At 55.5% G+C, this 22,585-nt stretch overlaps 2 protein-coding genes across 16 annotated transcripts in view; one reads left to right on the top strand and one right to left on the bottom strand.

Annotated features, from left to right (window-relative positions):
• STPG1 (sperm tail PG-rich repeat containing 1) overlaps nucleotides 1–8,362 on the top strand; it is a 54,321-nt gene extending 45,959 nt beyond the window's left edge. For all 10 annotated transcript variants that reach the window (XM_007083676.3, XM_007083675.3, XM_042996485.1 and 7 more), the window contains 2 exons: nucleotides 4,930–5,120; nucleotides 7,075–8,362. In XM_007083676.3, coding sequence (XP_007083738.1) covers nucleotides 4,930–5,120; nucleotides 7,075–7,151 — 268 coding nt within the window. In that variant the 3' untranslated portion in view covers nucleotides 7,152–8,362. The remainder of the gene's footprint in view (nucleotides 1–4,929; nucleotides 5,121–7,074) is intronic.
• Nucleotides 8,363–11,931: 3,569 nt separating this feature from the next.
• GRHL3 (grainyhead like transcription factor 3) overlaps nucleotides 11,932–22,585 on the bottom strand; it is a 50,059-nt gene continuing 39,405 nt past the window's right edge. For all 6 annotated transcript variants that reach the window (XM_042996468.1, XM_042996465.1, XM_042996466.1 and 3 more), the window contains exons 12-16: nucleotides 22,088–22,122; nucleotides 20,871–20,959; nucleotides 19,899–19,984; nucleotides 17,423–17,487; nucleotides 11,932–13,146 (exon numbers count right to left, since the gene is read on the bottom strand). In XM_042996468.1, the coding sequence (XP_042852402.1) occupies nucleotides 13,032–13,146; nucleotides 17,423–17,487; nucleotides 19,899–19,984; nucleotides 20,871–20,959; nucleotides 22,088–22,122 (390 nt within the window). In that variant the 3' untranslated portion in view covers nucleotides 11,932–13,031. The remainder of the gene's footprint in view (nucleotides 13,147–17,422; nucleotides 17,488–19,898; nucleotides 19,985–20,870; nucleotides 20,960–22,087; nucleotides 22,123–22,585) is intronic.

Raw genomic sequence — 22,585 nt, 5'->3', positions numbered from 1 at the left:
CCTGGTGGAAAGCACAGGCTCCAAGTCAGGCCAGCACCCAGCCTCCCAACTTGCCAGCCCTGGGGGCCTGGGGGCGGGGAGGGTTCACCTCACTCCCAGGAATTCAAATTCAACCCTACAGATGGTGAAATGAACACTTCATAATGTGCTTGCAAGGCTAAAATAATTCACATAACTCACTGGGTCTGGCACAAGGTAAGCTTTCCATACATGTAACTTGCGTTTTTATTGAGGTCTGTGAGCGGGTCCTCTGTGCTCACCTGGTGCTTCTTGGGTGGCCCTCGGAGGGCAGATGCTGTGCTAAGGGCTGGCAGGGTGTTAGGATGACCGTTTCTGGGCTCCCTAACTGAAGAACAGGGCACAGGTGTCTCTTTGCCGTGGCCACGTTGCCGACTCAAAGCTAAGGGCATTTATCAGCTCCCAGGGGGGTCTTTAGGAGAGAAGTGTCACAGTGATGGCTCAGTGAATCAGGGTGAGTCAGGAGAAGGGCTATTTTGGAGATCAAAACGGTCCCTCCCGGGTGCTGTCGTCAGCAACGAGGGGAAACGCCCACTGACATCTTCCTAACCCTTGATCTACTTCCTGGAACTTTTAAGCCACTGGTTTTGCACAGACACGCTGTCCTGCCACAGCCAGAGCTGAAGAATCAAACCCTGTTGGCCCCGCTCCAGTCTGGGTAATTACGATGACCCACCTAACGTTCCCCTGGGATTTTCAATTAGATATGGGATGCTTCTTCCCAAGCGGCTGTAATCTGTCACCCTCTACCCTGTTAAACAGAGAGTGCATTCCACCCCAGAGGCAACCAGCTGCCCTTTAATGATGAGAAAAAATTGCCCCTTTATCCCTCCCCGACCCTGGGAATCCCCGAGGCAGAGTGAATCGTGCCGGTGCCTGGGAGTGTCCCGAGGGGTCTCGGATGCCTTCCCCCAGTGACCTGCTGAGTCCTCTGCGACATTCATTATTCTCGGGCGATTTGCAAACAGCTCACATTGGAAGCTGCAAACATACTTTAATCCAGTTGTGGCCAACTCAGAGCCTTTGATAGATGTTTTCTTTCTACGGGGCAGGACCCAGTTGGCTTTTATAACTGAGCAATGAGGCTCATAAAAGCTCCGGTCACAATGCACTGAGGGCTGGCCTGGGTTTGATCCAGCCGGACCTTTGTGATCTGCCCAGCCCCACCTCGCCGTGGAGGGAGCAGCCCTGGACGATGATAAAACTGTCAGGTGGGGCTCAGATGTCTGGGCTCCCCCACTTGCTGCAACCTCTCTGTTTTCCCTACAGTTCAGCCAATGTCCTGGGAGTAGGGAGGGGGCCTCAGAGATGAGTCACACGCAGTCCCCTGCCATAAAGAGCTGGGCACATAAAGAGCGTAGGAAACCCAGCACGTTCTGTGCGGAGAAAAGAAGAATGGCTAGAACATCGCGAGGGCTCAGCCACACCGAGCTAAGAGCGTTGACGGATGTCCCCCTTAGTGCCATCCCGGCGCCCCTGCAGGGCACTAACTACTGTTACCTAGAATACAGTGAAGCTGGTGGGGCAGGGAGTGGCATGCAGGTCCGGCTGCCTCCAGATCCCATGCTCCTCTCTGGAGCCACAGGAAGAGAGGTGGGGGAGGGGGAGGGGGAGGGCAGTGGCCACAGAAGTTTCCCAGAAGGACATGAGAAGGGAAGAATGATCAGAGTTTGCAGGGACAGTAGGTGCTCCTGGCAGAAGGAATAGCACGGGCCAAGGCATGGAGTGGCTGAAGACTGAATCTGTGTTGGGTGTTTCTGGAAGGTCAAATGGGAGCAAGGGGCCTAGGGGATTAGGCTGGATTAGGAGTTTTTCCTTCGGCTTCCCTCAGGGTCTCTGAGGGTGGATGGCCAGAAGCAGGTGAACAGCCTAGAAGTCCTGGGTGCATTGAGGGCTGAAGGCAGTCTGGGAGGCTCGGCCTCTGCCTCCCTGTCCCAATTCCTGCCAAATGCAGCCACAGCTCGTGCCTTGTCCGTGCCTTTGCCCCACCTGTTTCCTCTGCTAGAAATGCCCCCTCCCCCACCTTTTCTACCTGAAGAATTCCTTGCTTACTTTTCAGGGCAAAGGTTATCTCTTCTAGGGCAGATTTCTGGGTTCACTTAGTGGAAATCTCTCTCTCTCTCTCAATGCTGTGTTTTTACCTCTATTCTAACATTTCATGTTTAGAAAAAAATCACATAATAACGCAAGTAAAGAAAACACCAGTTAAACTTCATAACAATCCTGGATGGAAGGTATTATTATCCCCCACTTTACAGATGAAGAAACTGAGCCTCAGGGAGGCTAGGAGACGTCTCTAAGGACACACAGCTGGTGAGTGGGGAAGTGCAGATCCAAACCCAAGTTTGGGTGCAAAGCCTGTACTTCCTTAAGTTGTCACCAGTCACGACTGTCGCTAGCCGTGAATTGTCAAGGCCTTGGGAGCATTCAGGGTCTGTGTCTTAGCACAGAGCTGCACACGTGGCTGGCACTCTTTGTTTATTTTTTAAGTTTATTGATGTATTTTGAGACAGACAGAGAGAGTATGGGAGGGGCAGAGAGAGAGAGACAGAAAACCAAGTGGGCTCCATGCTGCCAGCACAGAGCCCGAGGCGGGGCTCGAACCCACGAACTGTGAGATCATGACCAGAGGTGAAACCAAGAGTCGGACACTTAACTGACTGAGCCACCCAGGTGCCCCTGGCCCTCTTTAAAGGTCCGGGCAGCTGAGCTGTCACAGCTGAGCCTCTCCTGGGCACGCTGACGGAGTGGAGGGCACGGGACCGCTCTAACCCCTCTGGCCAAGAATCCTGATGAGACACGGGCCCAGCCGCCTACAGGCTGTTCCCGGTTAGGAACGTACACACCTCACGGCCTTCTCGAAGATCGGGGCGAGGGCGTGAGCCAGACCGATGGGGTGACCTCATGCAATGGTTGGCTCGTTCCAGCTGCGGCGGTGAGGAATCCAGCCTGTCTCTCAGGGATGCCAGTGACACACTCATCCAATTTCTGGGGGTGCTTTGAAGGGGCGACAGAAGCCAGAACAAGGAGAAGCCAGCTTTTATCTCCGAGGGGAGAAGTGGTTGATCACACACTATAACCAGTTCGCCCATGTCAGCTGGAGGCGAAGAAAGAGGCAATGTTTTCTCTCCTTTTTCTGTGGGCACCTTTGTTCTAAATATAAGCATCCACGCCAGCTGTTCCTCCATTATTAGATGTGAGCCTCCGGCAGATTTACCATGACTTTCAGGGGCCTTCCCTGGCCGGCTGGCCTGCCTCAGGTGACTCTGTGGGGGGTGGGGTGGGGGGCCCTGGCGTCTCCTTCCAGAGGCTGGTCCGTCCTCTAAGACCAAGCAGGAGGCAGTGGCTTCCAGGAGCATCATCATAACAGTGGCCACTTTTATTGAGCACTTACTGTGGGCTCTGCTCGGTCCTTCCATACCTTTCCTCCATTCTTGACCTCCCTTATAAAGAGAGGGTGCGATTTCTCCCTCCTGCAGGCATAGAGAGGTCCAGGGGCTTGTCTGAGGTCCCACAGCCAGTAAGTGGGATGACAGGAATTCAGATGCAGGTCTGTGTGACTCTAAAACTCAAAAAGTCCCCTCTGCCATGATGCCTTCCCCAAATTGCTAGGCCCCTGAGACTCAAGTTCTGGTGTTGTCGTTACCGCTCATTTGCTCGGTGACTTTGGGTGACATACTTTCTCTCTCTGAGTGCTAGTTTCTTTAGCACAATAAGGAGGGTGGATAAGATATCTCTAGGTCCCCTCTAGCTCTCCAAGTTTTAAAATGCTCTTGCTTCCAGGGCGCCTGGGTGGCTCAGTCGGTCAAGTGTCCGACTTCGGCTCAGGTCATGATCTCGCAACTTGTGGGTTCAAGCCCCACATCGGGCTCTGTGCTGACAGCTTGGAGCCTGGAGCCTGCTTCGGATTCTGTGTCTCCCTCTCCCTCTCTCTCTCTCTGACCCTCCCCCACTCACGCTCTGTGTGTGTGTGTCTCTTCTCTCTCTCTCTCAAGAATAAACATTAAGGGGTGCCTGGGTGGCTCAGTCAGTTAAGCGGCTGACTTCGGCTCAGGTCATGATCTCGTGGTCCGTGAGTTCTAGCCCCGCGTCGGGCTCTGTGCTGACTGCTCAGAGCCTGGAGCCTGTTTCAGATTCTGTGTCTCCCTCTCTCTGACCCTCCCCCGTTCATGCTCTGTCTCTCTCTGTCTCAAAAATAAATAAACATTAAAAAAAATTTTTTTAATAAAAAAAAAAAAACATTAAAAAAAACTTTTTTTTTTTTTTTAAATGCCCTTGCTTCCAAAGATGTCAGCAAAAGGTAAGTGTTATGTAGAGGTCTCTTGATTTCCACTCCCAAGTCCTGCCTTGCCAGGAAGATACTTAGTAGGATTCGGCATGCCCGTGCTGGAATGGTCTCTTGAGATCTACTAGTCTTGGGATGGCAAATCCTTGGAATTCAGGATGCCTCGTCCCACTTCCTGGCCATGGCAGGTATCACAAGTGGATCACCCATGCTCTTTCCTTGGAGCCCACGCGAGGCCGGAGTTCTCTACACGGAGCCCCAGCCGGGCGCCACCAGGTGATCAGAATGGGCACATGTCTGCCCTCTCTGGTTAGTTCAGCGACATCATCCGCAACACCGCGTGCTGCGCTCTCACTGTGCTGGGCGCTGCCCTGACTTCTGTGTTACAGATGCCTCATCCCATTGAACCCCGGCGGTAAGCCTATGAGGAAAGTACTGCGAGAACCGCCACTGCGCAGAAGAGAACACTGAGGCCCGGGGGCCCCCGGCTCCCCGGCAGTGGAGCCAAGGCCCTGCCCAGCCGCCCCGACGACTCGGTGCTGGGCAGGTCTCGGCCACGTCTAAAAACAACCGTTTCCCCAGCAGACTGCCTGAGCACTGTCTTCACATTTTGTCTCTTTTTGAAGGAGAAACCCCCTCCTGAACTTCTCTGCCCAGCCTTCGCCCCTGCCCCCGAAGCCGCCTCTTCCAGGCCCCGGTCAGTACGAGATCGTGGACTACAAGGGGCCCCCCAGACACTTCACCTCCAGCGCATCGTTTGTGTCCAACACCAGCCGGTGGACAGCAGCCCCGTCCCAGCCAGGCCTGCCCGGCCCAGGTCAGAGGATTGTTTTAAATGATTGTAAAAACCAAATCTGGAAGTGTTTGTCATTCCTGGGCCATCAGATGTCACTGATTTATGGGATGTTTGCCAAGAAGGTTACAGAGGTTAGAGTCGATCCGGAAGACTTTTAGGCCTGCGCTTTTGGAGTACGAAAGGATTTTCTTTGAGGTGAAAGGACTCTTGGAGTTAATCCCGTCCAGGGGTTCACGACCAATGACCGTGAATGTCCGAGAGGCTCGGAGATGGGATCCGGACCCCCAGAGGGGTCTGTGACCCTGAGACTGCCTGCAGATTTGGAGCATGAAGACATTATTATTATTGTCATTATTATTATTATTTTGGAGAAAGGGGCCATAGCACTTTGTCAGATGGGTCAACAATTTCACCGTTCTTGAAAGTACTTAAATCACTGGCCTGATCTGGCAGAGTCACCTTATCGCTGGGGAAGACCTGGAGAGCACGTTGTGCACTGAGCCACAGTGGGAGAGCGGCGGGGCAGAGCGCCACGCCGTTTCCCCCCTGTGCCCTGTTGTCGTGAAACAAGCCGGGGACTGTTCACCGGAGCAGCTCCCGTGAGCTGTCGGGTTCCGAGCCCTCTTTGCAGATGGCTGAAGCCGCGGGACCCTGTCGCCTCCGGGACCTTCGTGAGAGCTAATAGCCTGAGGGACCTATTCCTGACCTCTTTGTAGCTCTCTCACAGCCCCTTAGCTCTTTGCCCCTCCCTGACATTGGCCGGAGCTGGTGGCGCTGGGGACTAGACAGCGTGTGCTGGTGGGCAGGCGGTGGGGGAGGAGGAAGGCAGAGCCGGGGTGGCTGCTAGGTCTGTCCAAATCAGTCCAGGGAGCGCTGATGACAATCCTCCCCTGGGGGACAACGGTGACTTAGCCTGGTGTTACCCCCAGAGGTGTCAGTCTGGTAGGGGAGACGCCTTCCCCTCCAAACATACCGGTGAGTAAAACGTAAGGTGGACGGGACAGGGAGAGTCATCCTTATGGCTCCAGCCTTGGAAATGGAACGATAACCAAGTCAAGAAGACTGCAGCGGTTTGACCTTGGGGTCACCTGGTCAGTCCAGGCAGGACCCAGCAGGGTGGGGCAAATGTACTCACGCTCCAATCAAGCAGCGGGCTCCCGGAGGCCTGGGGACCGGTGAGGAGCCTTGTCTGACCCTGTTTGGTCCAGGCATCTAGGAGCTTTTTCTGAGTGTCTGCTCCACGCTGCCCATGGTGGGGGGCACCTGGCACACAGGGGCAGGCCACTTCCTGCTGCTGTGACCACCTGCATCTAGGTGGGCTTCCCGGAGGACTGGCCTGGGAGTGAGCCACATGCCTGCCTGGCCTCCCGTGGGTGCGGATCTGCCTGGACCCTCGTCGGCCGAATCGGCATCAGTATGAGAGTTTCCAGTCACCCCTGTGTGGTCCTGGCAGCTGGTCTCCTACGGAAAGTGCTTGCAGTTGTCAAGGCTTTCACTTTTCTGGAAATTTCTTTTTTCTTTTTTTTCTTTCCTTTTTAAAACTAGGCTCCACACCCAGTGTGGGGCTTGAACTCACAACCCTGAGACCAAGAGTCACATGCTCTACGAACTGAGCCAGCCAGGCGCCCTTCTGGAAATTTCTGGACTAAAGAAAAACAAAACCCTATCAAGCTGACACCTTGCTTCTTTAAGACTATTGTTTTACTCCTTTTTTTTTTTTTTTCCTTTGTATCAAATCTGATCGAAAACTCTTTTGTAAATGTTCTTCCTGTTAGGGAGTTAAAGGCTGGAAGCCGGGGTTCAAGTCCTGCCTCGGCTGGGCCAATCCCTTCCCCTCTCAGCCTCCCCACTTGTAAGTTTCAGGGACCCGGGCAGGGGTGCCCCGACATCGCCAGCTCTGATGTAGAATGCCAGGGGCTTGGGCAACCGGCCTATTCCCTCTTAATACTGTCTTTTTCTCTCTCTCCCCTCACAGCCACGTACAAGCCAGAATTCCCTGGAAAACAGTCCTTTCTCTACAACGAGGACAACAAATGGATCCCAGTGTTGTAGGGACCTCACACAAGCTCGGGGAGAACGCTGGCCACCAGCTGCCTCACCCAGGCTCCCCAGGACGTTCATTCAGAGAATGCCCATCTCGTGTGTGACAGACGACGACTTGGAGGGCAGATCTGCCCCTGCCCCCCGTCCCCCGTGGCTGGTGTAGAGCTGGGAGGCTGCGTTTGTCCTTGTCTTGAACTGCCTCCTGGAGATTTGACACCCGCCTCCACTGATTCCAGTGGTTCCCTGAGTAGAAATGAGGGGTGGACAGAGCCCTCCTTGGTTACCTGCCATGTACCTGCCCGTGCTGGGACGTGCAGTCCTCCCCGCAGATGTAAGAGGTTCCTGAAGCTCAGGCTCGAGGGAGAAGGCTGCCACTGGCAGATTCCCCATCTAGAAGCCTGACGCTGGGCCAGGGCTCGAGGTCCAGACTGTACCTGCTGGGTGGACCACACAGGACTGCGGCCCGGGCACAACTCCCATCCTTCACCCTTGGCTTCCAGGAGCCGGGAAGGCCCAGAGGTGCTTGTGACAGACTCAAGGGGGTTGCCTGGGCCCGGGCCCCCAGCTAAGCCTACGCACCTCACCTTCAGGAAGAGCATGGCCCCAGTCACCGTGGTCACTTGTGCTCGGTACCCACCTTCAGGAGAAGGCCACCACATCCGTTGAGTGGCCCGGCATTCAACAGCACACGTGGGCAGGTCGCTGCTGGAGCCAGATCCCTGGAAACAGCATTCCGAGGGAGCAAGGGGGCAGGGAGGCACCGCTTGGTGCCTGCGGGTTCTTTCTTTTACTGGGACTTTCCTATCCCCGGGCCTGGCCTCCGTCTCCTCCCAGGCCTCCTGCTCAAGTTTGACACAGCCTTTGATGAATCTTTTCTGGCCTGCCACGTCCGTTTCCCCCGGCAAGAGGGAGAGATTCCCAAAGAACCAAGGCGGAATAGAAGAAACCACGCATCCCCTCCTTTCCCAAATATTGATGTTGGCGTTCACTTCTGCAAGCGGAAGGCACTGATGCAGCCCCCTCCCCGCTCCCCACGGAGTCCAGGCCCCTCACTCCCTGGGCCCCTCCCCTGACTTTGCTCTGTGACCAGAGGGTGAGTGGCCTTCCCGTCAGAATGGCCGCTGACTGGCCCCCCCTGTGGGGAGGGGTGGGTGAGAAAGAGGGAGGGAGAAGGATGGAATACCATATCCAATTAAACCGACTTCTTGCGTCTCGCCAAAGCTGGCCTTTTTGTGAACCTCAGATTCCCTCAAGTGCCCGCTGCGTTGGGACGGGCGGGAGGTGGCCTGGGGCACCTCGTTAAGAGCGATGCCACCTGGACCTCGAGGCGGGACGCCCCGTGCTCCCATCCTGTCAGGTCCGGAGCTCCTTCTCGAAGGTAAAGAGTCAGGTTCAAATTCCGGGGCTCAAGGTCGACACTTGCGGGGGCCGGGCAGGCAGCACATGGGGCAAAACAGTGAGGGGCAGGGATGGGGTGCGGGAGCCGAGGCTGCTGGGCTGAAGGGGCGTCCGACATGGCTCCAGATCACTGGTGCCAGTTCGGCCCACTTTCGACACAGTCTGGGGAATATTTAAAATGCCAGATCTCCTGATTTGAGACGCGGACAACCACACTGCAACTTCGAATTGCTTGCCGGGGCTAAAGGAGACTTCCGCAGGCCGTCAGCTGTCCACTTGGGTGCTAGAAGTTCTGGAAGACTCTTTCGAAGTTGTACCTTTCTTTGACCCCAGACTCTTGACAACGGGGCCAGATCCCCGCGCCTTGGTTTTTAGCAGACCGTTGGGCTAGAAGCAGCCGGCCTTGGGGTCCGGTCTCTGTGGGCCCGGGGGTCTCCGTGGGGACATGTATGGGAAAACGAGACAGGCCTCTCCTCCCTCTGGGCAGCTGGGCCGAGCACCGGCAGGTGAATACTGCCTCTCCAGAGGAGACCCCTCCAAGTGGGGTCAGGGAAGAGGGGACTCTGGGAAAAAGAGTGGCAGGGCTGCTCGTGGCCAGTCTGAATCTGTGTTCTGTCGAAGACACGATTGGAGGTGAGGCCCTGAGCTCAGAGGGTCTGTCCTGACCATGTCTAGTCTCTCTAAAGGTGTCGTTTGCCTCTCACAGCTCCATCCAGCCCAGGGATTCTCAAACCCTGGCTGTTATCACTTGGGAGGTGTTACACAGACAGCCTTGCCCAGGCCCCAACCCTCATAGCTCTGATTTAACTGATCTGAGGTAGGGTCTGGGCCTGGGCATTGGTATCTTTTTTTTCTGTTTTAATGTTTATGTATAATTTTTGAGAGAGAGTGAGAGAGAGAGAGTGTGCGAACAAGCGGGGGAGGGGCAGAGAGAGAGGGAGACACAGAATCTGAAGCAGGCTTCAGGCTCTAGGCTGTCGGCACAGAGCCCGACGCGGGGCTCGAATTCATCGACTGCAAGATCGTGACCTGAGCCGAAGTCAGAGGCTCAACTGACTGAGCCACCCAGGTGCCCCCTGAGCATTGGTATCTGTATCCAAGTTCTTAGCAGGGGCATCTGGCCGGCTCAGTCGGTAGAGCGTGCAACTCTTGATCTCAGGGTTGCATGTTCGAGCCCCACATTGTGCACAGGGATTATTAAAATCTTAAAAAAAGTTCTCAGCGTGATTATAATGTGTGTAGTTCGGGCTAGGATACACTGATAGCTGAATAAAGTATTTTCCAAATTTTAGTGGGCACGCGTATCATTTGGATATCTCGTTAAAGGGCAGATTCTGTAGGTCTGCGGTGGGGCCTGAGAGCCTGCATTTCATTTTATTTCTTTTTTTTAATTGAGATATAATTGACCTTATCACATTGTATTCATTTTAGGTGTAAACGTTTCTAACAAGCTGTTGGGCAATGCTGATGTTGCTGGTCCGTGGACCACACTTAGGGTGGCGAGGGTCTCATAAATACACTTAATTGCTTAACTCTGGCCGTTTGTTGGCCCGTCCGCTGTTTGCCTATTTTCCCTCCTCCCTCCCTGCGCCCTCCCTCCCTCCTTTCTTCTCATTCCGTCACTTATTCATTCATTCCCTTTCCCCCCATCACTGGCAACTTGCCATCTAGGGGAGAGCTACCAGGCAGGGGATGCCCTCCCCACCGGCTGACAGCCACCTTTCCAAAGTGACTCCTGTTTGCAAAGGACTTTCCTTCACTCCTTTTCCCCCTTTTACTCTTTGGAGCAAGAGACAGTCCTAGAATGGCAGCTATCAGGCTCAGGGGCTGCCCTTGCCCCCTGACTTCTCTGAGGGCAGGGCTGAATTTCCTCAAGCCCTGCAGGGCTCTCTTTGAGGTCCCCACGGCCTTTCTAGGCACCAACGGCCCTGGTCTCATCACGTGGTGGCTTTGCCGAGGAGAACTGAGCCCTGGTGGCTGCTGGCCACGTGGGGGTACGGAGCTGCCCGGCTCCCTTCCCGAACATTGCAGCAGGCTATGCACGGGTACTGATTCCTTGTGGGTGCTAATTCGGCCAGACACTGCCGGATGACAAAGGCTTCAAGTTCAAGGCCTGTATAATTATGGCCTCTCTAGAGCAGTGGTTCTGGACCTTGACTGCACATTGTAATCACGGGGGTGGGTGGAGTGGTGCTTTAACGAGTTCTGAGGTCTGGGTCCACCCCCAGAAATTCTGATTTAAGTGCTCCAGGGTGGGGTCTGGCCGGTGGGGAGAGGGATAAAAGCTGCCCAGGTGACTCCAGGGTGCAAACCAAGGTCGAGAAGCACCACGCGCCCGCTTCCCAGCCTGCTTCTGGGAGGGGGGCGGGGAGCCGGCAGGAAGCTCTGAAGGAAGGACACGAACAGATGCTGAGCACCTCTGGCGCGCGCGGATGTGCCGGCACTCCGCACGCGCTCTGTCCTTCCATCCCCACGCGTCATCCTGCTCTCACTTCCCGGGAGGTGGCAGAGCAGCGGCGAGGCCGGGAGTGGACACGGCATCTCCGGATGCCCACAGGGTCCCCTGAGCAGTGCCGTGCAGGCCATATTGGTGGCTGAGGCCAAAGGAAACATCAGTGATGCTGATCCTGGCTTCAAAATTTTGATTATCTTGTTCATCATGGATTTTTTTTTTTTTTGCCTTTATTAAAAAAAAAAAAAAGCAACACATTGTGTTGATTTCTCTTGATTACTGAGCTCTCTGGCTCATCGGCCGGACCCTAGTCCTGGTGCGGACTCCAGGCAGGGCCGTGGGAATTAGGACCACAGGCTCTGGCTGTCAGAGCTGAGAGTTGGAGGCATCTGCGGTTTACAAACCTTTTAAAAAGTTTTGTTCAGACAGAAGTTTATGGGAAACCCTTACGTGTAAAAGGGGAAAAGCAGGTCTGAAGTCTGGAGGGTCCTCAGAAGCTGCCGCTCTCCCCTCCCCCACCTCGAGGTGGCCTCTGAGACCCAGCGGTGAGCTCTGGGGCTCTAAAGATGATAGTTACAGATGACCGGCGTAGACCCACGCCCGTCATTTCAGAGCCAAAGAAACTGAGGCCCCGAGGTGGTCGTGCGCTAGGAAGCGGGCGAAGGAGGAAGGAAGGGCAGGTTTGTCGTCTGTTCCCTAGAGGGAATAAAGGCCTTGATTTGTAGCCGTCGTCAATGTCTGTGGTGTAAATGCTCCCCGGGCAACGTCCCAGCATGAGGTCACTGACCGCGAAGCTGGGAAGAGACGGGAGCACCAGCTTTTGTGAGCCGCTGAGTCAGCAGCGGGGAGAACGGCGAGGCCCAGAGCGTGGGGGCGGAGCTGGCAGAGAACGCCGGTCACGGTCACGTGGCTCCCAGCCTGGGGCTCCGCCCGCCGGCGCCCGCGGTGGGGTCCTTCCCGGGACTTCTTCGTCTCCAGTCAGTGGTCCTACGGGCTTGACCTTCAACCTGTGGGGCGGCGTGAGACACAGATCTCGACATCAGGCTCCCACTCCCTTCCCGGGGGCACCTCTGCTTCGCCCGTGCCCAGCCCTCGCCACCAGCCTTCGAGCCCAGGTAAAGCACCCTCAGGACAGAGGAGGAGGCGGGCCCAGTCTGCTTTCACCCTCTCTTCCGGGAAGACTTCCATCCACAGAAGGAACAAGTGTAGCGTTTGAAGTAATACATAGGTAGAATTTTATTACTAAATACCACGTGAGTATACAAAATGCATAATTGAATAACAGCTAAAAAAAATAGTCCAAGAATGTGAAATACACATTTTTTGAAATGATAAAAATGCATCCATGAAAAATATAAAATGTTGCATATATATACAATATATACTTATATATATATAACATAAATGAAAATTGTAAATAAGAAATGTGTACATCAGTGAACAGGCACGGAAGTTATTTTATACAGCAGCCACTCCAATGAATCAGCTCTATTATTTACAACTTGTATCAAGGAAATCCGGGAGAAAGAGAGTGTTTCCACCATGGTAACATTTAAAAGTTGTTTGCATTGAAAATCAAAAGAGTTTTCAAGTTAATTGACCAAAGGGTAAGGGATCCTCAGTCTGAAGTTGATGGAAGGATCAAGAATGCAGGCCGGACAGGAGTCGAGTCAGCTTTGGGAAAGGGGGTCCACTGGCACCATCTGAACGGCCAACCAGGAGATGGACTGAAAGCAGGGTCTTCCGAGAAGGAGACAGGCTATGGGAACGTTAAGCAGGACGACACTCTTTCTGGCTGGGCGGGGGCCGGCAGGAAGTCCAGGGTAGATTCAAGCATGAGATGGGGTTCAGGTCAGGATACCTCCTGGGTCCCTTCCTGACCTTGACATCCGTGGGTCTGTGATGTGTTTTTCTCAGGGAGGGCATTCAAGTAACAGCACTGGGGCATGAGCAGAGGTTGTGTGCGGCATGGGCCACTCCCCAGGGGGCTCCTTGCCTGGAGCCACCCCACGGGGCCTGAGGGTGTGGATGCTTGGGCCTCACAGCTCCTTCAGGATGATCTGAATCTTGCCATCAAGCTCCCCCATGTCCAGCAGGAAGGCGACGTGGTTGCTGTAGTGCTGGATGATGTTGTTGTCCATGTTGACCAAGATTCTGGAAGAGAAGAGGAGATGTGTCTAGGATGTGGCAGGCCCCTTGTTTCAGGGCTGCTGGGTGACGAGGATGACAGTAACGGTTACCCCCTCTTGGGTGCCAACATTTCGGGCACCTCCTGGACTTTCCCTCTGACCGTCAGAACAACAGAGACGGGTATTCACTGTCCCCCGTTACGGCGGAGGCCACGATCCCCAAGTGGCCGAGCCCCACCTCCAACCACGGCCACCGCTGCGCCAGACCACCTCTCCTAATACGCACGAGCGTGGACACTTCGAGCGGCTGACGTGAGATGTGTGGAGGATGCGGTGTCCCTTGGTCACCAGGCCGGACCGAGGACTCGGGCACAAAGCGAGAGTTCGAGCACAAGAGGTGTGGTGGGTGGACCAGTGTGGTTTGGGTTCAGTGGGAGGCTGCATTGTGTCATTCGGATGTGCCCGCCTGAGCCAGAGGCGGGTGCCACACGGGTGCCCTCTCAGTTCCACCCCCACGAAGCTGCCATCTCACAGATGGTACAAGAGACTTGAGGGGCTCCGTCCTCTCTCCCCACACCCTCCAGGCAGGGACCTGGGCCAACCCGAGCGGGACCAAGCCTCCACGCCGTGGGCCTCCGCAGAGGGTCAAGGCCACGGTGTTAGCCAGAGGACACCCCTCTGGCTGCTGCCTCCCCGATGAAGAGCCCGGCAAGACGTGACCTGACCCGACCACACCAGCTTCCCTTTGTAACGGAGTTGAGTGTCTGCAGCCACTCGTCCATCCACCCCACTAGCGTCTGCCAAGGCCGTTCCATGTGCAGGGCCTGCGCCCAGCAAGAACAAGGGCCACACGGAGATCCTAGAGCCTGCCCTCCAGGAATTCAGAATCTAGTAGGGCCCGAGAAAATGACTCTTTGTAACCCTATTACTCCAGTGGGTAGAGGGGGAAGCTGAGGCTCAAAGAAGCACGGGGGTCACACAGTTAAGAGATGGCAGAACTGGACTTGAATCCAGACTTCGGTTTCTTTCTGCTGTACCGGTTTTTTAGAAAGAAAAACAAAAACCCTATGAATGTAAGTTAGGAAGTGGCATATATAAGGAAGGCAAAATCCAGGGCTGGGAAAGAGTTTAGATGGCCGCAAGGTTATTTCAAGTGGGGGTGGGTGGGGGGAGTCGGGGGGCTGAGGATCTCACGTTACTGCTCCCTGCTTCCGGCAAGTAGCTGTTGGCTTTCCAGGGGAAGCTCCGGGGAGGCGGTAGCCTTGTCCCCATCGTCCCCGGGTCTGGAGGATGGAGACCTTACAGAAGCAGCGAGCCTAAGCCTATGGCCTGTGTCGGGCCGTCTCTGCAGACGCTGCTGCTTCCAGCAAGGAGGTCTGGGTGCAGGCTGCCAGGCCGGAGTGCTGACTGCCAGTGTCTCATTACGGCGCCCCCCTTCCTTAGGTCCTGTCAGCCGTTCCTTCCTTTCACAGAGGGATCCTCGTCCGGGGGCTGCAGGCTGGGAACAGACCGGAGGAGGCCGGGCCTGGGCCAGAGGGGTGAGCGCTTTGCTGGCAGCCGGGTGTGTGATTCAGATAGTGGTATTTACTGGGGGCTTCTAGATGCCAGGCCCTGTGTGCCTTACGTGCATGAACTTGAAGGCTGCCTCCCTCCCACTCCCCTGCCGGGCTCCCCGCGGGCCCCGAGTGCACACCTACACACAAGGGATCCCAGACAAGCCCTCAGACCCCTTCCCTTCAGAGGTCAGTGACAACCGGGCCCTAGAGGCAGGGCTTGTTGGGAACCACTGTCCCAGAATGTGGGCCTCTTGTCCCTTGCCAGCTACTAGCTGTCTTCTGTCCTGGTTCCCCTGAAACGCTTGGCCAGCTGCCGGGAAAACAATGTATTTGTTAATCTTTCAATCACTCAGTGGTGCTTGTAAAGCTGATTGTATCTACCTTTGTCCAGGGGACTCTCAGGAGGGTTCTGTGCAAATAAACTAGGCCATCGATTAGAATTTTCTCTCTTCCTCAGAGAAGGTGAGTCTGACGCTGAGGGAGGTGGAAAATGGGCCCGGCATCTCCTCTCCCCAAAGCGTTTTTGTGGACTCTTCTCATTTAAGCATCTCAGAGGATGCTAGCTCTGAAGTGTTCATGATTGCGGGTGTGGGGGGTGTAGGGGGCTTCTGAAGGGCTGCTGAGTGATGCCCTGGGCTACGGGGTTAGGCAAATACAAGACTTGGCCACAGTCTTTGTTTGCACATCACTTGGCAGTTAGAGGAACAAGCAGGAGGCGAGGTAAAAAATGGGTGCATGCACAGGCTGGAGACAGGCCGGGATTCCTTCTGCTGGTTACGAACTACTCTGAACCTCAGTTTCCTCATCTGTAGAATTACAGATAATCACACCAAACTATGCCTGGGACTCATTTAGCCCAGCACCTGGCACACAGGACGTGCTCCACACGTGGACGCTATCATCTACCACGGGGGCTGGGGCATCCTCGCGTGTGTACCCCCACCCCCAAATCACACCGACACGTTTCCTAGCCCCTCAGCGCAGCCTGCAGTGGCATCCGTCAGGGAGGCTGGTGGCCCAGGTGCCGCTGCAGCTGGGGGGGCGTGGGCACTGGCACCAAGGGGAAGTAGGGCTGGGCTTGTCTGGGCAAAGCAGGGCCTGCCCTCTGCTATGAGGTGGATTCCGTCCCAGAGAACATGTGAGCCCCAATCTGAAACCGAAACTTGGAAGAAAAAAGCCCACAAAAAACCCTAGGTGCTCATACAACCAAAACCCAATGGATCCTTCTCCAGGGGCTGCAGGACCGCACACCCCCCACCCCCGCCCTGCCCTTCTGGGGGAGGCTGCTGGGAACCAAAGAGGAGGGAGGGCTAGAGGCCAACCCCCGGGCCTGACTGGACGGGGCCTCAGCCTGGGAACAAAACCTGCCTGGCTTTGCAAGGCCTTCTAAAAAGGAAAGCCCGTAGTCAGTGGCCACGGGGCGATGCCCAAGCACCTTCCAGGGCCGCTAGTAAGTGTAGCTGGAGTTACACCATCTAGAGCAAGAGGATGGGGTCTGAGCTGTGGGCAGAGGGCTGGGAGTGGGTCCTTTGGGGAGGGAATGGCGCTGACAGTTCCTCACTAACCCGAGGCCCCAGGCTGGGCAGGTGCAGGGACTCAGTTCACAAGGGCTGTGAAGGTCCAGCTCACTGGCTCTGACCACGGGACCCAAACCTGGGAAGGCGGTCACCACATGGCCCTCCGTCTCCCCTTGCCAAGGGATCTCCCGGGCAGATAGCAAAGGGTGCTGTGGTGTTTAGCACTAATCCCCAGGAACATATGGAAGGTCCCGCACCGCTGGACCCTCTGCAAGGTAAAGCTTTATTCTCTGCTGCCTCATCCAGACCTGAGCGGGAGGCCTGGGGAGCATCCCCGGGGGGCTCCCTCAAAACCACATCAACCACTACCCCCTTTCCAGACTCATCAGCAGCTTTGCCCTTCTGGGGCCCCCTGACTCAGCCTGTGGCCACATTGCTGGGCCCTTCTGCCTCCACGCCATTACTCTGCTGCTCCTGCTCCTGGATATTCCTTATCACCTCCAAGCCTCAATTTCCCCATCTGTGAAGCATGGGTAATGGGTGTCTACTTCATAGTGTGGCTGTGAGATTTAAGTGAGGTACTCGTAGCCCAGTATCTGGCACATAGTCAAGTGAATGGTGGTCACTATCATCATCGTTACAATCAAATCACTTGGCTATCCAGCAGCCTCGGAACTTGGACCTGGGTCTTCTGATCTTTGAACCTGCGCTGCCCCTCCACCTGTGGTCTCTACAAAGACCCTTCCATCAGTCTGCCACGCCTTTCCTTCCTGGTGGTGTTCAATATCCGGTCTCTGCAGGTGGCCTTGCCTGACTGGGGGCTTTCCACCCAACCCCACACCCCTCATCCTTTCCACAAAGCCAAGTACAAATGCTGCTTGGCATGGGCCAGGCAGAGCACACTTGCTGGGAGCTCCCAGAGCCAACACTTTTAGAGGGAAAGGGGCAGGGGCGCCTGGGTGGCTCAGTCGGTTGAGCATCTGACTCTTGGTTTCGGCTCAGGTCATGATTTCACAGTTCGTGGGTTTGAGGCTTGAGTCAGGGTCTGCGCTCATAGTGCAGAGCCTGCTTGGGATTCTCTCCCCACTTTCTGTCTGCCCCTTTCCTGCTCACGTGAATTCTCTCTCTCAAAAATAAATAAATCTTAAAAATTAGAATAAAAAAATAAAATAGAGGGAAAGGGGCAGCACAGGGGGAAGGGGGAGGGAGAGCTGTTATGAGCACTTACCCCCGCTTACATTTCTTGTAGACTTTGTAAATGTTCTCTTCAGGGAACCCATACTTCTCAGAGATCTGGAAGAAAACAGTAGGGGATGTGTTGTCTGCTGCCCAGACTGGATCCATTCCAGCCTTTCATACTAGGACTTTTTATTTCCTGATTCTGAATGTAACATACATCCATACTGTGGAAAAATCCAGAGAGGACAATTTCAATAGTCCCTAATCCTGTTTCTCAGAGATAAACACTACTGACATCTGGGTGTGCCCTTCCCCATCTTTTGGCCATGTGTACAGATCTTTTATGTTCCACCCAGACAGCTTTATAGAACTGTTTTTAGTTATCACTGTATGTTATGAGCCTTCCCGCATCACAACAGGCTCCTGAAAAACTGCATGTTTAGTGGCTGTAAAATACCCCAAAGAGCAGCCTCCAGGTCCCCAACCTTCGCCTCTAGTCAGAACCACACTGTTCCAGCGGGTTCCACTCACCAGCTGCCGACTTCGGGCAAACTAGCTGGGGAAGCCGGTCGAAGCGCCTACCTCACAGGGGTGCTCACGTGACCAATCTGGCCCGTGTAAAACACCTGGGTCGGTTCCTGGCGGTGGAAGGCCTCCATCAATGCTCACTGTTGTCCTTTTAGAAGGGGAGTGGTGGGGACGCTCCCACCCTGTCGCGAGGGGGATTATCGAAATATTGCCCCCTTCTAGGCAGGAATTACTAACCCCATTGGATGGGGGAGGATGCTGGGCTCAACCAAGGCCCAGCCGGATCCCTGGTCTCCTGCCCCATCCCAACCGTCACGACCCAAATCACGGGTGCTCCTTCTGCAGACGAAGAACCTGCAGCTCCGAGGCCCGTGAGTGTGGCCGTGAGAGCCAGCCCGCTTCTCCCAGACCACCGGAAGTTTCCTCCGGGGCAGATGGGTCTGGTCTGGTCCCAGCTCCACCACCCGGAGGGCAGACTCTGAGCCGGTCACCAGCCTCGGCTTCCTCGTTTGCAAAACGGGCACAATAACGGGGTAAACGCACAGCGTGGTCCTGCGCAAGGACTGAGAAGATTACACGAAGGGCTCAGCGCGGGGCCTGTGCCCTGGTGAGAGGCTCAGGCAGAGGTTACTCTGCAGTCTGGCGTTACTGGCTGCGGCGAGCCTCAGACCAAGGGCTTCAGACTGACGTTCTCTCTGGGCCTTTTAGGAAGAGGGTCAGGTTTGGCTCCTCAGTTATTCTCCGCCCTGCCGGAGATCCCTCCAGTCCAGAAAAGTTCTTAGGCTATTTGTTTTAATGGCTATATGGCTAGAAGCTTCCAGGAGGAAGATCTCCATTCACTCGAAAGGACTTAGGTGTTTTCTAACCATAAATTGTACAAAGACGGCGTAGGCTGCCCCGTGTGGCGGTGAGCTCCCCATTCCTGGAAGGACACGAGTCAAGAGCGGGTACCCGCCTGGGGAGAGAGCTCAAATACCAGATGGGGACCCTTTTAGGTACTGTCCGGCCCAAAGATTCTGAGTCAATATTCAAGTGACGTTAGTGGCCTTTTGTGAGCCCAACTTCTGGGGCTGGTGCTGACCAAGCAGGGTGGACGGTATGTGAAGTGACCAGGAGGGGATAGCCGAGTGGAGAGAGCTTGGGCTGGACGGTAGCTCTGTCACTTCGGCAAGTCGCCCGACCACTGGAAGGCCGTTTCCTTGTGGGAAATGAAGAGATAATGATAGTACCCACTTTTCAGGGTTAAGAGAATATGGTGAGCTAGCAAACGCAGCTTGCTTGACACGATGCCTGGCACATAGTGGGTCTTCAGTAAAAGGAAGCTGGTGCTATTATTAGATTCATTCCCCCCACCCCCCACCCCGCCTGGCATCTTGGACCTGTCTGGCTTTACTCTGTGGTTGGACCTTTAAGCACAGCCGGCCCTGGTGGAGGCTTGTGTTTGCTCGGTTTTAAGCTGAGGCACAAAGCTGCTGTGGGTTTTGTTCAAAGCTCTTTTGCCCGCTCTGGCAATCTGGGGGGTTGGGGAAGGTCTCCTTGCCCAGACACCACCTTTGGCTGCCCCCGCCAGTGCCCCCCAGCCAACCACAGGCGAGAGGAATGAGGCCCCCTGGAAAAGAAAAAAGAGAGTCTCTGGGGCCTGGCCTTTTTGGGTTTCATTCCCATTAAAACAGAAACAGGTTTGCAAAGCCAACAAAAAGCTCTGGCCTGTCAGACAGCAGCCATCAGATTAGGGAGGATTTATGGTGTGTGTGCCTCCCAGGGTGGGGCCAGGGTTCTGGCTTCGAGATAACATCACAGAGGCACGCCCCCACCAGCCAGGCCCGCAGGCCCCCCTGAAATGGGGTGGGACAGGTGGACCATCAGAAAGCCAGGGTTCCAGCATATTCCTTCTCAGAGGCTTCCTGTGGGAAATCAGAACTGTGTAGTGAAGAGTGGGGACAGGAACTCAGAGTGGGGTCCGGCCAGGGCTGGGCGGGGTTCACAGGGCCTCTTACCGCATTCCTCAGCCCCTTCAGGTCTGGCGTCTTCAACATGAGGGCGTCAAACACCTCCTCGGTCTCCCTCCGCACATACAACAGAACTGAGAGGCAAAGGGGTGGCTTTAGTGGTGAGGGGAGGGTCAATGAGCCGGGGAATACCTCACGGGATGGGGGAATCTTCAAAAGTCTCATTTCGGGCATTCGACTGAATTCTGCAGGAAAGGCAAATCCTCGCTGAGGGTCTGTACCCAGATGGGAAATCCCACGGGCTCTGCAGGCCCCCCTCAGACTGTGCTGATCTGGGCAGGTTGGAATCCCTGCTCTATCACCTGCCAGCCAGGTGACCTTGAAGAAGATATTGTTACATCACTGAGCCTCACTTTATCCAAATGGGAAATGGAGGTGGCTCCACCCCCTATTTCACAGGGGTGTTGGGGAATTAATGACATGACATTTTAAACACCAAGTGCGGTACGAGGCTCCGTGCAAGGTTGCCAGAAGCTTTTGATCTTGGCTGCTGGCTGGTTTCTTCCTGATGATCAGCTATAGCCCCCCGAGGTTTGGGCACATCCCCCTCTCCCAGGAAGTTACAGATTTAGGCTGTCAGAGCCAGAAAGCCAGGTATGGAAACCCAATGCTGTTCCCACCCCCAGAAGAGAAGGGGGGGGTTGCCCAACATAATGGACCTGTTGCCTCGGCCCAGCTGCTGTGGGATGCCCAACAAGGGACATGCCCACGAGGCCAGTGGAGGCAGAAGACCTCCGGCTCCACTGTCAACTCTCCAAGCACCCTGCGTGTCACCCTTACTCCACCCTCAAGTCGTGGCCCAAATCCAGCTCCAAAGAGCTCCTTGCGCCCTCTCTGCTGGGTGGGTGCCGCCCCGGCTGCCGGGCCAGGATTGGCATTCGAGGCTTTGGGGAAGGCCCCGTGGGGGGCTGGGGGCCACGCGGTGGGCTCAGAGAACAGATGGGCCGGGAGTGAGGGTACCTCTCTGAAGATCGTCTTCCTTGGCCTTTTTGGAGGGCAGAGACTCAAACTCCTCAGCGAAGGGTGAGCAGGAGCGCTTCAGAGGCAGCCTGGGGGGTGACAGGGAGGGGCTCGTGAGGAACCCGGGACTTCCCAGAGTTGAAAGGGGCCCCAGATGTGCAGAAAACCCCATGAAGGCAGGCACAGCGCAGGAGGACGGCGGTGAAAGCAGCAGGTTCTGGAGGTGGGACTGCCTGGGTTCGAATCCCACTCACTAGCTGGGTGACTCGGGATGAGTCTCTTAGTCCCTCAGTGTCCCCTTCTATCAAATGGGGTGACAATTAGGTAAGGCCAAGAGTACTTCATAAAGTTGTGAGGCTGAAGGACGTCACACAAACTGCTTTCAGAACAGCGTGTGACACACAGTTGGGTCTCAGTAAATATGGACTCTCGTTTCATCATCAGCGTGTTGTTCTTTTTCGGGAGAATCCACTCGGATGTGAGGCGGGGAGAGGGGGAAGCGTGGTGGCATTTGGAGGAAGACAGGCTTCGGTTCCAGCCCACCTCTGCTACTTAAGAGCTGTGTGAGCCTGGCCACGTCACTTCACTTCTCTGAGTCTCCATTTCCTCATCCGTAAAGCAGGGCAATAACCCCTGCTCGCCTGGCTGGCTGGCTGGCACTGTGGTTCGGTGTGAAAGCACCAGAGGAAAAGTACCCCTTGTCTATGGGGGAAGAGACTGATATCGACACTAAGGTGCTTTCTTATGTGTGCTTTTCCTCTCACATGGCCCCCCCATCCCTGCCTCACGCCCACGAGGCCATCTTTCCATTTTTTCCCTCAGACAGATCTCTAGGCTGACACAGGGGAGGATGGGGCCCTTCGGGGCGCCTCCCTCCCTCCTCAAGTCAGGGAGGGGGTGTGTGTGGACCCCTCAGTTGGTCCTCCAGCACTGTGGCCCCTCCTAACTCTCCAAATCTGTGCTACCATCTCAGAGGCCTTTTCTTTCCCTTTTTACAAGCAGGTGTCTCGCCAGAGATTCGCCAGCTTTTCACATAAAACAAACCCATAAAAACGCAGGCAGTTTCAGTGAGAAAGGAGCGTGAATGTAGCTTGGGGGTTGGGAGCAGAGTCCCATGGCTGCTTCCTCTGTGCCCAGGCCCTGGCTTGGGGGGGGCAGCACAAGCAGCAGGGGGCCAGGCGGGGGGGGGGGGTGGGGGGGGAGGGGTGAGGCCTTACCTGTTGGAGCTGCTCTGACCTGCCGAGGGCACTGCCTGCAACGAAGAGAGAAGACATTCTCCATCACAGGCAGGCAGGAAGATGAGAGGGGCCTTCTGCTGCTGGTGGCCTTCTGGGGGGAGGGGGCACAATCTTTGTGGGGGTGAGGTGGGGAATGCGGTTGTGATGGCTTTCCAGCCCATTCTGCTCAGATTTAGTCCTCCTAGGTGAGCTGAGATCTTGAGCGGAAAGGGAGCATCCAGCCCAAGTGGAAGGGTCGGGGACTGAGCCTGGAGGTGCTAAAGGAACGCGGCCAGCTCCATGAGCCCCACCTGAGCCCCAGCTCGCCCAGAAGGGTCGGGACTGCACACCATCAGGCAGGGCAGTGGAAGCCGAGGCACAGGGGAAAAGGGGGTGGGGGGAAGGGCACTCTCCGGAGGGTTCCAGAGACTGCCTGCAGCAGTCATCACCGGTTCCGTGAGGTGAGGCACCGGGCCTGGTGAGTGCCTCCCGAAGGAA

The sequence above is a fragment of the Panthera tigris genome, chromosome C1 (assembly GCF_018350195.1).
Source record: "Panthera tigris isolate Pti1 chromosome C1, P.tigris_Pti1_mat1.1, whole genome shotgun sequence".
NCBI classification, from domain to species: domain Eukaryota; kingdom Metazoa; phylum Chordata; class Mammalia; order Carnivora; family Felidae; genus Panthera; species Panthera tigris.
Note: the sequence above shows the minus strand (reverse complement) of the source record. Positions and strands in the feature narration are given on the sequence as shown.